Consider the following 13096-nt stretch of genomic DNA (forward strand, 5'->3'; position numbering starts at 1 on the left):
CGGCCATGTTTGTTTAGGCTGAACCAGGTAATTCGTAGTTTGTGCGCCAATAAAGCGATCCTAAAGAGAACAGTAGACAGATACACGCTGTTTGCGCGATATTATTTCCATTACTATATGTCTCTCAGCATGGTTTCGAAATCTGTATCATATTCGAAAAGATTAAAAGAATGATAAGAAAGCCTCACTTTTCCCCGTAGAAATGAAGCGATTCTACGACGCACCAAAACAATAGAAACCAATGATAAGTGACAGAGCATCATAACAAAGATGAATGATTGAAGATTAAAGTTAGCAAAATTCTTTGAAGTAGGTACGTAGGCCTAGGCATTCTCTGAATCGACGGCATTGAAATGGTTTTGGTTTGCCTCGTGAACGAATCGGTAAAAATGCCAGCCTGTTCGTGTTGATAGTGAGATAATTGACTAAAGCACTTAAGAAGCTATTATAAACGTAAACTAAACTTAAAGGCTTTGCTTTCAAGATCAAGGGAGAAAAATGGCGTAGACGATGATGATAATTGATGAGTTTCTGTTTTAGATAGAAATTATTTTCTCTAAGTCAATAAAAGACTGGCGGATTCTTCACTGCGCGGGAATAGTAATATATCTTAAACAGTTGAAAATATGATCAGATCACGAAATATCAGAAAAATAAATCAGGCTGCCCTGAGGTGGTGGGGAAACGGGTTCCTTATACAATACACCCTATAATTACCCTAGATTGGAACTCTAAATAGTCCCGCTATCGGAATATGCCACAATGAAATAATGTGTTCTCGTAAGGAGTTTCTATATACCATTCCGCAGAAAGCAATAATGAAACTAATAGCGTGAATCCTAAAGATGAATTTTTGGTGATTTTCATCGACTGTAATTTGCCTTCCATGTTTGAAATCTGCGTCTGAATTTAACAAAAGGCACCATCTTGATATATATTCTACATGTTTGGCTCGGTATATCTATATATACATATACATATACACGCTTAATGTACACCGTTTTTAGGTTATAGGAGTGTCTAGGGTTTAAAGATTGAATTCGAGTGTTCATCAGACCTGTTAGGTTTATGGGGCGGGCCTAATCTTCTAGGGGAAGGTTCAATTTTGAGAAAGTGGGACTGCCCCTGTCTGGAAACATGAACTGGGTGTGAATGACACGATCCTGGCTCTCCCCTCCGCCATTATTCAATATTTATAGAATATTCTGGGGCCCGAAATAGCGGTACTCTTTTTAAGGTGACACGTGTTCCCTAGCCACCCCATCGCTTGCCCCCTTGTCGTGTATTTCCGACGTTACGGAGTTTCTCTAAAGCTAGAATGATTTAACAGATGTTGTTCAATCTTTGAAAATGAGGAAGAGAAAACCGTGTTGAGGTTTGACTGATGAGTCAACTCGTGAGGTTTACCTCTCGGCGCTGCTGGTGCTGGTGGTTTAATCAGTTTTGACAAGTTAATGTTCGCGCTCTTTAGCTGTTTATGTATTACTTTATCTGGCAGGGGCTTTTAGAGGAGCACCTGCTCTAACGCTCACTCACTGTCAGACGTCTATTACGTGTAGGTACGTAATATTACGCGAAATGGATAATTGAATCATCACAGAATTCCCAAAACAAATACACAAAGGCGGTCAATACAAAAACATCTTCCATCAACCAGGCTGATTACTGAAGAAAACCTGGTCGGTGCGTCCGATATTTCCACTATTTTTCTCGTCTTTTGAGGAAGGATATAATCAATCTTTCTATTCGGATAGATGGATTGATCTAGGCTTATTCATAGATACATATAAACAGATATTTTGAGATATTTCTCGTCCGAGTCACGCGGACAAACCATAGATAGGATTTCCATGATAAAGCCTTCAGTCTGATTACTGAACGGCTCAGAATCTCTCAGATACCGACTGCAGAAATATCGCTTAGTTCGATCGACCCACTCTAAATGACTTTATCCATACTCGGACAAGCTGAAAATAAAGCGCGAGATGTATGGCCCCATGTGAACATAAAATTAACGTAACGTGTTAGTTTAAGTAATTATGAGCATTTTTTTAATTATTTCATTCGTGTGACAAAGATTCTCCAGCAAGTAAAAACAAGCGCTCACACTCACAGCAAAGTAAAGACTATAACCACAGTAACACACCAGTTCTTTTGGTGTGAATACTATATCAAAATTTAACAGTAATTAAATCAGTGTCTAATCATTATATTAAAATATCTAAGGAATTTAACATCTCAAATTTCATCACACGTAGAACACTACGGAAGATTTATTTCGACGGGTTGAGAGCTAAATTTCATATTCCCAAAAAATAAATTTGACTCTTGACTTTTTAAACTGTTGTCAAATTGTTTACATCGCTTAAACAGTGACGAATATCATGATGTTATCTACCGATTGTTGCAATGATACATGAAATACGCAGAAATGTGTTACAAATTTAGACTCATTGCAACATTACTGTAGTGGTTGATTTGATACATATTTACCGAACTGACAAGATGTAATGAGCCACAAGAAGGGTGAAACTTTTGTAATGAGCCTGTCTGAAATACACTTATATCGTCTTGGTTTTCAGACTAGGAATTAATAAATTCATGGTTTAGGACTTGAGGACTCGTTCAAACGATAAACTCTCTCGTATACTGAGTTGTATACGGTACTGGAGATTACGTGAAACGTTTTTCTCAATTACTTGTAGTACGGATATTCTAAATAAAAATGAAACCGTTTATTTTTTTTGCGGCTATTCAACTATTTGAACTGTCTATTGAGAATTCGCCGTTTACAAGACCATTAAAAATATTGTTAGTTGTTTATCCGCTGATGTGAACAAAAGATGAAGTAGAGCTCGTTGAAAATTAGGAAAAAAAATAAGAAGACTGCAAATCAACCGCATCATTTGTATAAAGCTGACGTAATAATCAAATATTTCAAAACTTGGAAACATAACTAAAAATCTAACTGTTTTAGGGGAAATTCCCCTCACAGCATAGTGAAACGAAAACATACAACTAAACAGCTGATCTTAGCCAATTGTTTAATCCTTACCAAGTAAGAAAATCAATACGGTGAAAATTAACAAAATCAATACGGATAGGAAGACATAATAAAGTCGTAGTAAAAGTTCAGGGGCTGGTTTCATAGATAGGTGGCGCCCTGGGGCCCCGATAGATAGGTCAGGGTGGCGCCTCCGGGCTAAAGATAATACCAGTCTATATAATATATATATATATATATATATATATATATTTCCGGGCCATGCAGCAATCGGATCAATAACTGCAGTGTATTGCACATTGGCCACTTTAGTGCCATGTGATATCATAAAATACTCATGATCTGTTCTTCAGGAAAAGATTTAAGTTCGAGGGCTCAGTGGTTCTATACCCAATCCAACAACCTGAGACCAGTCTTCGAGTCCAGGCTGTGAAATCGGGCCTAGAAGTAAAAAGAGCATTTTCACCATACAGAAATATTTACAAAATGTTGCACACTTGTGAAAACATGAAAATTCATATGAAATTCTCTTATAGACTATTTGTAGGTGACTGATTTTTCAGCATACGATAAAACGTAAGAATGAATAATTCTCACAAGTTAACAACAAATACATTTAGATATAAAATACTGTCTCGTTATAATGCTATGCATTTTAAAGCTAAATAGTTTTCTTAAAAAAATATAACACAATATGATACACAATATGGTACAGTAAACATCGCCTAACTTGGACATGACAAACACGGACGGAAATTAAACCATTTTTTTCTGAATTCCTAACCTATTTTCTTACCCTTAACTCGGACCTCACTAACCTCAGACTAAATTTGCCGGTATTAGTTTGTCCGCGTTAAGCGAGGTTCACTGTAGCTCGGATACCAAATAATAAACTGTGTCCACATGATCACAGCCACTTAACAACATGGTTATCATTGTGAAATAAAACATCTTCGTTGTTTGATTAAGGGATCATTCATTTATTACGTACACATTAGGGGAGCCGGAGGTGTCAGTGCAATTGTGTACTGTAATTCTTAATGTATATGAAAAAATGGCCGACTTTTCGTACAGAGGGGGGGTTGACAAATTGTATGCGTATGTTATTAATGAATGATCCCTAAGGCCTAATACATTTACATTGACTTGATGAAACTTTGAACTTGCATGTATAAATATTTCGTGGTCGCTGATTTTCACATTCACAAACATATGATTTATTCAAGTGACTTGAACACTATGAAGCACACGCAGCTTTTATAGATTATATAATTATAGAATAGTCCTGGATAAACATATAGACTGTTCTAGGCACTGTTGTTACCGGTAACAGATAGTAATATGCTGCAAGCACACGCCCATCAATAGAACACACCTAACAACTTCAAACCATTATATCAAGGACTCTCCCCGAGATATGGTTGGCAGCTCGACCTTGAGCCTACGCAATCCTACATGCTTTGAATCTTAATTAATTTCAATTTCGAAAGATCATCGCAAGCTACTACTATTTTCCATTTCAAACAAGCAGGATATTATTCAAAATCTATATTCTAGAGCATTTTTCGGACTAGCAGGCCATCGGACTAGGGGGACGGTAACCGTCTCGGCTATTCCCTATAATAATAATTGGCTGGTTCATGAGAAAATACCTAAAATCTACGTCTACGATGCAACAATAAAATTAAAGAATTTAACGAAAACAATGCAGAATGCAGAAAAGCCGTAGCACCCAAACATTTCATAAATGCCTCCACATCATAAGCATAAAAATAAATACGAGATATGTAAAAATTCATGGATTGATATTAAATTTTTGATCGGCGCGGCCCGATTCAATTCAACGGTGGTGAATCAGCGCGATTCAATAACGCGGCGGTGAATCAGTTTTGATTGATTGATAGCGTTGTAGCTATTGTTAATACTGGATTTGATTTGATTTAATTAATTCATTCTAATGACTAAAACCAATGAAAGCAAAAACGATATGAATATCAGCGTGACATGTGTGATCTTTTGTTTATGTTTACTAATCTCTCAAGGTTAGTGGAGGTTTTCCAACTACTGGCAGCAGTTCCCAGTGTAAATCCACGATCGCGCAAACGTTTTTGACTCGAGCCAAATTTGGCCCTTGCCGACAGGACGATTCATTTTGATAGCGTTCTAGTAACGAGTGACTGAACACACATCTACGGTGAATAGGCACGGACCAAACTTGATTTCGAGTTTGAACCGGGCGATTGCAGCTAAAGGATTAAGTTTTAAAAATATGCAATCCACGGCTAGAGTCAACCTCTTCGTATAAACCTTTATCAGTAACAAATTGAAATGTTTTCATCAACAAAATTTGCAAGAAAATGTTCGAATCAATCAGTAATCACTGATTATACACTCGGTAACATCTCACACGGTATTTCTCTCTTTAAGTCGATATAGTAGCCACTAGCTGTCTCAGCTAAATGAAAGTTTAAACTTAAAATTGGACAAAAATTTATACATCAGAAAAAACATATGAGATCTTTTTAAAATTACATCATACTATTACATCAGTAAATCCAGTAGAAATTATCGTTTCATTCGGATCATTCGCAACCGATGAACTTAATCCGGATTAAACATCATTGTTTATGTACATTTGGTGGACTACAACTACATGGTAAAATCCGTATCAGATTGAAATCCAGATTAAAGCGATTTGAATCAAGCCGGTTTATGTCTGATTGGCAGTAGAATGTTTGCTAGAACCATTATCAAACTACTTGCATTTAAGTTAAATTCATAAGTCGCGATCACAAGAGTATTTTTTACCTGATTTGCCAGATTAGGGTTTTGTCAGAAATGAGTCTGGTCAGGCCTGCGCGAAATCATTCTGTCGAATTTTTAAACTAATGTGTAGTGAATTTTATTGAAAATTCATGCACATAATTTAATAGAAATAAAATTCAAAAGTTTAAAATATTCCTCAATTCACTCAAATTCGCCTGAACTCTTTTTCGTGTGCTACACAATGACAGTTACTAAAGGATTCGAACCCATAATCCTAGGATCAATGAGGCATGGGCCAAATCTTATCCGGGCCTTGTGTGGATCAGTTTGACCTGGCACAAGTGGTCTCCATGTGATCGCGGCTACAGCGTATAAATAGATGATCATCTACTCTTCGCTAGAACATAAAGCTTACAATTGCGCACATGGGGAATGGGGGGTCACGAATCAGCTTAATTTTATGTACATACTATATGATAAGCCCCTTACCATATATGGTAAGCAAAAATAATAATCAGTATTTTGAAGGCATTCAGGACATATTTTGAATTATACTTTGTAAGAAAAAAGCAATTTGATTATGATTTGAGTTATAATTTCTCAGTGTCGGCTTCATCCTCCATTGGCAGGGATTTAAACCCGATGGCATCGATAGACTCAGCCATGGCACAAAACCCTGCCACACAGTAGCCAGTGTACGCATTAGCCAGTTCTGCTGCAATGAAACTTGAGGCACCACAGATTTCATGTTGTACAATAACTGAGGCAAATTTCATGGAATGGAAAAACCTGGGCTAAAATAAAACAGGATTTCTGATTGGCATCATGACATCATCTAAGCTGTGCATGTGCACTCAGTGGAGTGTGGCAGGGCAATCTCGATGCCATCAAGTTCGAATCCCTACCGGGGGGGATGTGTCGGTTTAAAAAACTTTTTTTAAATTCAACTATCAAGCATCGGGACACAAATTCTATATCCTGCTTTTTACAATGTAGGTGGAACTATCGTACTATTCGCTTTGATTTTTCCGAAAATGCTCAATTTACTCGAGTATTCTTGACAATCATACTCGAACCGGCGACCGAGTATAACATTCAGAGCCGACATGTCGTAATGATGGCAGCCCGAATATCGATACAACGGTTTACGGAATTTATTACAAACTGCGTTCTGCGCTCCCGGAGGTCGGATACATTCCTCCATCAACGAACACTGCACCCACGGCAACATAATATGCGAATGAATCTGTTCTAAATTGTACAAGAGAAGTCGATCGGTCGAAACCATCCGATGGAAATAATAGTCTTCCCGACGCGCTTTAAAAAACCGGAAAGTTTTCGGATGAGTGAGTGCCGAAGTTGGCTCGTCGACGGTCCACGCCGTGATGCCCACTTTCTCCGCCTGTTTCAACACTTTTTCGATGTCCCCGGTGATGAAGTATTCTTTCTTCTCATTCAGATCGATCCAAAATACAGCTCCGTACAAGTTCAACAGCTCCTGAAATTAGACCCAAAAGATTACGCGCCATCTTGTTTTGTAGAATATTATCTATGAGGCCATTTCTTTTTAAAAAGTTGGATCACGGATGCCCCGTACAAGTGATGCAGTTTTGGCGTGTGCGTACCGGTGGTGCGTGAACTGGAAGCAGTTTTGGAGTGCGTGCCCATTTACACCGAAAAAACTCATCTGTCATTTTTCAGTTAACTTATTCAAATGGCTACATTCACATGTGCTCAATGAAATTCAAACTTAACTTTTTTCATATAACCAGACTCATCATGGAAGCCCGTTGATGCTGGGATAGCCCTGACAAGATATAGTTCAAGGTAGAGATACATTTTTTCATCTATCTGTATCTCAAATCATACCTGTATCGCGAGTGGTTTATATGCTTTGATATCTGTGTTTTGTATATGATATGGAAATTTGTTAAATGGAAAACGCTTCACTTCACAATTGATTGTCTCGTTACAAGTGGATTGTAGCTGAAAGGAGAAAAAGTAACATCATAACACGCACTATACGGCACTTTATGAGGGGAATAGTAATATTGCAAGGCAAAGTGACTCCTTCAAAATTACCTGCTTATTGTCGTATGTGCTGAGACCGATGTCGAAGAATACAACCTCGTAATCGGGCAGATAATGATGTACATTATCGGCTAAATCCTTCGCGAAACTGAAACTTCTCCACGAGACGGCGCTACCGATCACTGGCCGACTCCTACGTCTGCTGCTGCCTCGTTCTCGCCTTCTTTTCTTCGTCTGTTGTTGATTTATTTTAGGTGGATTATTCGTCAGGTATAGATTCGGATTGTCGGTGAAACCCAGATAATCGAGATACATTTCGTCAACTTGAAGCTCTTTGAAACCTTCCTGATCGTTGTGACTTCGCGTCACTTTTAATTTGTGTAAAGTCCGATGCGTTGAAGCGACTATGTTGTGAAAGTCGGGTGTCGGATTGCTGACGAGCCACAGCATGACGACCATCGACAACACCAACAATGAGAACAGGATCCAGTTTTTAGTTCGCATTTTCTCGGGAATGTAAATTTTGAAACTCTCGAAATTGGTTTTTAATTGATTGTAGAAACTGCTCGATACCTTCGAGTCACTCATTAGATTTTACAGATCCATCTTCGCGATGAAGAAAAATCCTGAAATAAGAAGATAATTAGTAGGCCTAATTATAATCAATGAAAGTCTCCAACTACATTTATCACACCGCACACAATAATCCAATCCAATTTTAACCGCTGCAAAAATAATACTCCGCGATCTTGAGTCAAAAAACGACCCAAAACCCAACTTTCTGGCGGAGATCATGAAATAAACTTAACTAGATAAAAGCACTGCAGTAAATTAAACACTGATCACCCTACTAATGTCAATACATGCGGCAGAGCATCAGGAACACCAGGAACCAGCCAGTCAGAGGTCTACATACACATACACGGTCACACCTACAAACAAACAACAACACTCCACTCCTCGTCCCACTCCCAGCCAGTACCTGTCCGTTCTTGACAAGGTGAATTGTTTTAGTTTCTTTGCGACGATAATATTTCTCTTGATTCAAGTTCAAGCAATTGTTAATTCTCGTCTTCGTATCAAAGATGTAAAGGTCTTACGGCTACATTATAACAGCCTGAGAACTGATTTACGGATCTTGAAGGATTCCTTTTAGTTATGCATCCGGATACGAATGTTTACGATGTTGAATGAAGATGTAATGAATTTGGGGTTATTACTCGTTCGAAGACGGTTCGTACTACCTAGGCCAACACTAGGGTTACTGCGTTTATTAACAGGCCAAAACTAGGGTTACTGCGTTTATTAACAGGCCAAAACTAGGGTTACTGCGTTTATTAACAGGCCAAAACTAGGGTTACTGCGTTTATTAACAGGCCAAAACTAGGGTTACTGCGTTTATTAAACAGGCCAACACTAGGGTTTCTGCGTTTATTAAACAGGCCAACGCTAGGGTTACTGCGTTTATTCACCAGGCCAACACTAGGGTTACTGCGTTTATTCACCAGGCCAACGCTAGGGTTACTGCGTTTATTAAACAGGCCAACACTAGGGTTACTGCGTTTATTCACCAGGCCAACACTAGGGTTACTAATAACTACGTTTATTCAGTGATAATAAATTAACACAATAAAAAGTGTTAATTGAATTTATCGCGCTACAGTCACTGTGAAATATCCGCCACATCATCAAAAAGTGGACGTTCGAGTGATTATACGACACGGCACGCTGCCCGTTCTCTAATCTCATTGAAATGACACCTTCAACTGGGGATAATGAAAGTGTTTTTGCATCGCCACCCGAACCGATATTCAACAGCAATTGTGACGGGTTACCTCGAGAAATATTACAAGACTGGCTGCTTCTGCTTTCGTCTGAAAACGATAAACAGATTAATTCTCCTCGGGATCAGCCTGGTGACCAGCATCATCAGCGTCTGGTGAATGGGCTAGCAATTATTTTATAACCTAAAGAAATAGAAAAACATAAGGGCAAGACGTGTAGCACCTTTTATGCCTTCTTGCTGCAAAAATGATACAAATGCCTGCTCTGTTTGTTTTGCCTCAATTTCTCAAGTCAGTTACAGTTCCCAAACAACGTTGAGGGTGAAAGTGCACGTTTTAATTTTGAGCGGTTCAGTTCAGCCCTTAAAACACTATCAACCCGCCCTCAGCATCAACAAATGAACTGTTCTCTAATCCATATTTATTCTGCATACAATCAAAAATAATTTTGATAGTGACCCGTAACATCTGACTTCAGTTTTGAAATCCCATATCTGATTAAATAAGTCCTCTGTTTTGAATTAGGCTAATGAACAACAGTTTTGATCGGTAAGAAATTTCATTTTATTTAGGGACAAAGCTTCTTCAAAATGGACGACTGTGCAGAATTTGTGTTGTTGATTTGTTCTCGTTTGAAACTTTCAAACCATGCAACATACACGGCTATGGAACTTTTTGATAGGTGAGGTTACTATTACGCCTCAGCAGAACGAGGTAAACTGTAGCCTGATTCAAGACTTAGGGAGGGAGTTAATTGTCCTATGGAATATGAATAGATTGTAACGTTTTAAACAAAGGAATCCTCGGATTTACTCGGGGAATTCTCAGGGATCTTGTAACTTGATGGAAAGTGGCAACCCTGTATTAGGTAGGTCTAATAAAGAAATACTACCGGTACTTTTCCCATCTCAATATTGGTGCTGTTGGTTTAAATGTTACATGTAGTTGTTTTGCAGCCTACAAACTGTTTGCTGTTGCCATGCTTGTTACTGACTGAAACCTTTGTCTTGTAGATTTATGACAAAGCATATAGCTGATTTATATAAGCACGTGAAATCATCTTCTAGTCGAACTAAGATGTCTGATTGGCAGAGCATTCTTGATCGAATTAGCAATCAAATGGTTTTACGTATCGTGTCGTGTTGCCAGATTGCTTCAAAACTTGTATCTCATTATAAGGTAAATGGCAATGTACATTGTATAGATTTTACAATTGAGAGTTAGCCTATTATTTTGCCATGTACAGTTCAAACTTGTTTAATCGGGATCAGTTTAATCACCAGATTATGATATGATACAGATTGTATTTCCAGATCGAAACTTTAATGTTTCGTCCTCAATACCCCTGTTTCTTTTTCGCGTTCCTCACTCCCACCAACAGCAATAATGGGATCATTGACATCTGGTCCGACAAAGGTCATTAGCAACATTCCGATTGTCGTCAGAAATCGCAGACATTTGATTAACCAGGCCCTATGACTTTCAGTAATCTGTAAACATGTACCCTCTATTATCATGCCACTATGTGGAACACTGGTGGAACACTACTGAGCCATTTTAACTAATCATTTTGCCCATTATGACTGGTTTGACCTTTTGTAGAAACTTTATCTCCATTGAAATAAATCTGATGTTTTAGTTAAAAAGTATATATTTCAGATGTTGTGTTCAATGTTGTAGATTATTACCCAAGCGAGGGCTCGACACATTCTGAAAGAAGCCGGACACCGATATAGTAACGATAGTATTCTTCAATCTGAACTACGAGTTCTAAAGACTCTCGACTACAATGTGTCAGTCCTGACTCCTATTGTTTACGTTGAAACGCTCTTGGAAATATTAGGTAGGCTAATACTTGGTTTGTAGAATGCTGGAAGAGGTAGATGCTTAGGACGTTAAGATTTGGTAGATTCCCATGGGGATAGGCGTATTGACTTGAGGGTCAAAGGTTGAGGTTCACTGCGGTTAATCATTGGATGATTGATCCTGGTCTTTATTGTAGATAGGAAAGTAGAGCCATGATCACAAGCATTTTTGGTGCGTACCAGATTACCACACTGGTACCAAATGGGTCTGCGCCTGTTTGATATGGGGCAGAATGACTGGCACAATGTTGTGAGTTCATTTATTTGTATTCTATTTTTACAGGTTACAACCTGAAGAATTGCCGGGTAAAGATTTATTACGGAGTTTGTATAAAACTGATCGATCTCTTCAGTATCAAACGACAAACTGTTTATGACACCCTCTACAGCATCACCAGCAGGAAATCATTTTGTTCCCAGCTTCAAAGGTAAATCCTGTTTAGAAATTGAAATAATTTGCCTAATGCACAATATTTGTGGCCGCTTAGCAGCAACCTGTCCGCCCCAAGAAATCTTGGGTGGTGGAATAGACCAATGAAGGGTCTTCGGGTAGGGTTTGTGTTAGTGTGAGCTTCGGCAGGAGGCATTCAAACCCTGGCAAGTGAGGATACGTTTTGGCATGGTGAATGTAAGCTATATATTATTTGTATTATAGGAAGAGGTTTATGAGTGTAGAATGTGATAGTATGTTGTTAGCAGCTGCAACAGTAGCCGCCTCTGTGTATATCGTAGACCAAGATAAAGCAGATCAGGTGAGTATTAATTACAGCATGGTCTTCTGGTCAAAATGGAAATGTTCTATCCATTTAAAAGTGGCAAAAACAATATCCCATATGAGCATCATAGAATTATGGCTCATTCTGCAGACACTCCTTCCCACGATTGTTTAATGTAGCAATAGAAAATTTGAAAAAAATATTTTTTGAAAAATTCAGGAAATACAGAGATAAAAAAAGATGAATGACTATAATTAGCTGATATTGTTGGTATGTTATAGATCACGGATGAACTGGGAAAAACTACACGTCTTGTGACTGATGACATTCTTGATTTTGCTGCCATTCTAGTTCAACTGGTTATCGGTGATGATGATGATGAATTGTCAGATTCAGGATCTTATACTCCACGTGATAACAACAAACATCAATAATATTCCATCTTATGTTTTGAATTCTGTCTCTTAAAGCATTGACTGTGATAGAATTATCTGTGATGGCCGTTCATAAAGCATGTATACATTTTTTGGTAGGAATTAGAAAATAGTATTTTGAGGGTGATTTAGTTGTGATTGTAGCAGAGAATGCGTAAGTCAGATCGCTTGGAGCTTTAATTGTCTTCAAAATTATATTTAAATATTCCATACTTTACTTGATATTAAATATGATATTATCATACAAGTACATGTACCGTTTATAGTATTTTTTGATGTGAAATCTACTAGTATTGAATCCAACCACCTGTCAATCAAAATGATCGTTGTGATTGACAAGCGATTCTAGGAGTGACCTCCGATGATTGAGCAATCTCAGTCACTGTTTTATATATGATAGTTATTCATTATGTGCGAAGTCCTTTTTTTCTTGCTTTCTATTTGTAATGTATACAAAGTTATGCAATGTTTATAAATTGTTAGTAAATAAAGCAGT

The 13096-nt window shown here is 38.0% G+C and overlaps 2 protein-coding genes across 3 annotated transcripts; one reads left to right on the forward strand and one right to left on the reverse strand.

Moving 5' to 3' along the window:
- Window positions 1-3263: 3263 nt before the first annotated feature.
- On the reverse strand, window positions 3264-8829 carry LOC141909056 (uncharacterized). 2 transcript variants are annotated; one of them, XM_074799389.1, is made up of 4 exons: window positions 8784-8829; window positions 7853-8427; window positions 7640-7756; window positions 3264-7268 (listed from the first exon to the last, which is right to left on the reverse strand). In XM_074799389.1, exons 2-4 carry the CDS (start codon window positions 8387-8389, stop codon window positions 6756-6758), a joined length of 1167 nt encoding a protein of 388 aa, XP_074655490.1. In that variant the 5' UTR covers window positions 8390-8427; window positions 8784-8829; the 3' UTR covers window positions 3264-6755. The 2 variants fall into 2 exon arrangements, with proteins under 2 accessions (XP_074655490.1, XP_074655491.1); XM_074799390.1 differs by lacking the exon at window positions 8784-8829 and adding an exon at window positions 8611-8708.
- A 1833-nt stretch (window positions 8830-10662) lies between these two features.
- On the forward strand, window positions 10663-12893 carry LOC141909271 (cyclin N-terminal domain-containing protein 1-like). The gene is made up of 5 exons (XM_074799660.1): window positions 10663-10764; window positions 11266-11428; window positions 11734-11878; window positions 12106-12202; window positions 12448-12893. Exons 1-5 carry the CDS (start codon window positions 10663-10665, stop codon window positions 12598-12600), a joined length of 660 nt encoding a protein of 219 aa, XP_074655761.1. The 3' UTR covers window positions 12601-12893.
- The last annotated feature ends 203 nt before the right edge of the window (window positions 12894-13096 follow it).

Source organism: Tubulanus polymorphus, chromosome 7 (assembly GCF_964204645.1).
Source record: "Tubulanus polymorphus chromosome 7, tnTubPoly1.2, whole genome shotgun sequence".
In the NCBI taxonomy this organism is placed as follows: Eukaryota; Metazoa; Nemertea; class Palaeonemertea; order Tubulaniformes; family Tubulanidae; genus Tubulanus; species Tubulanus polymorphus.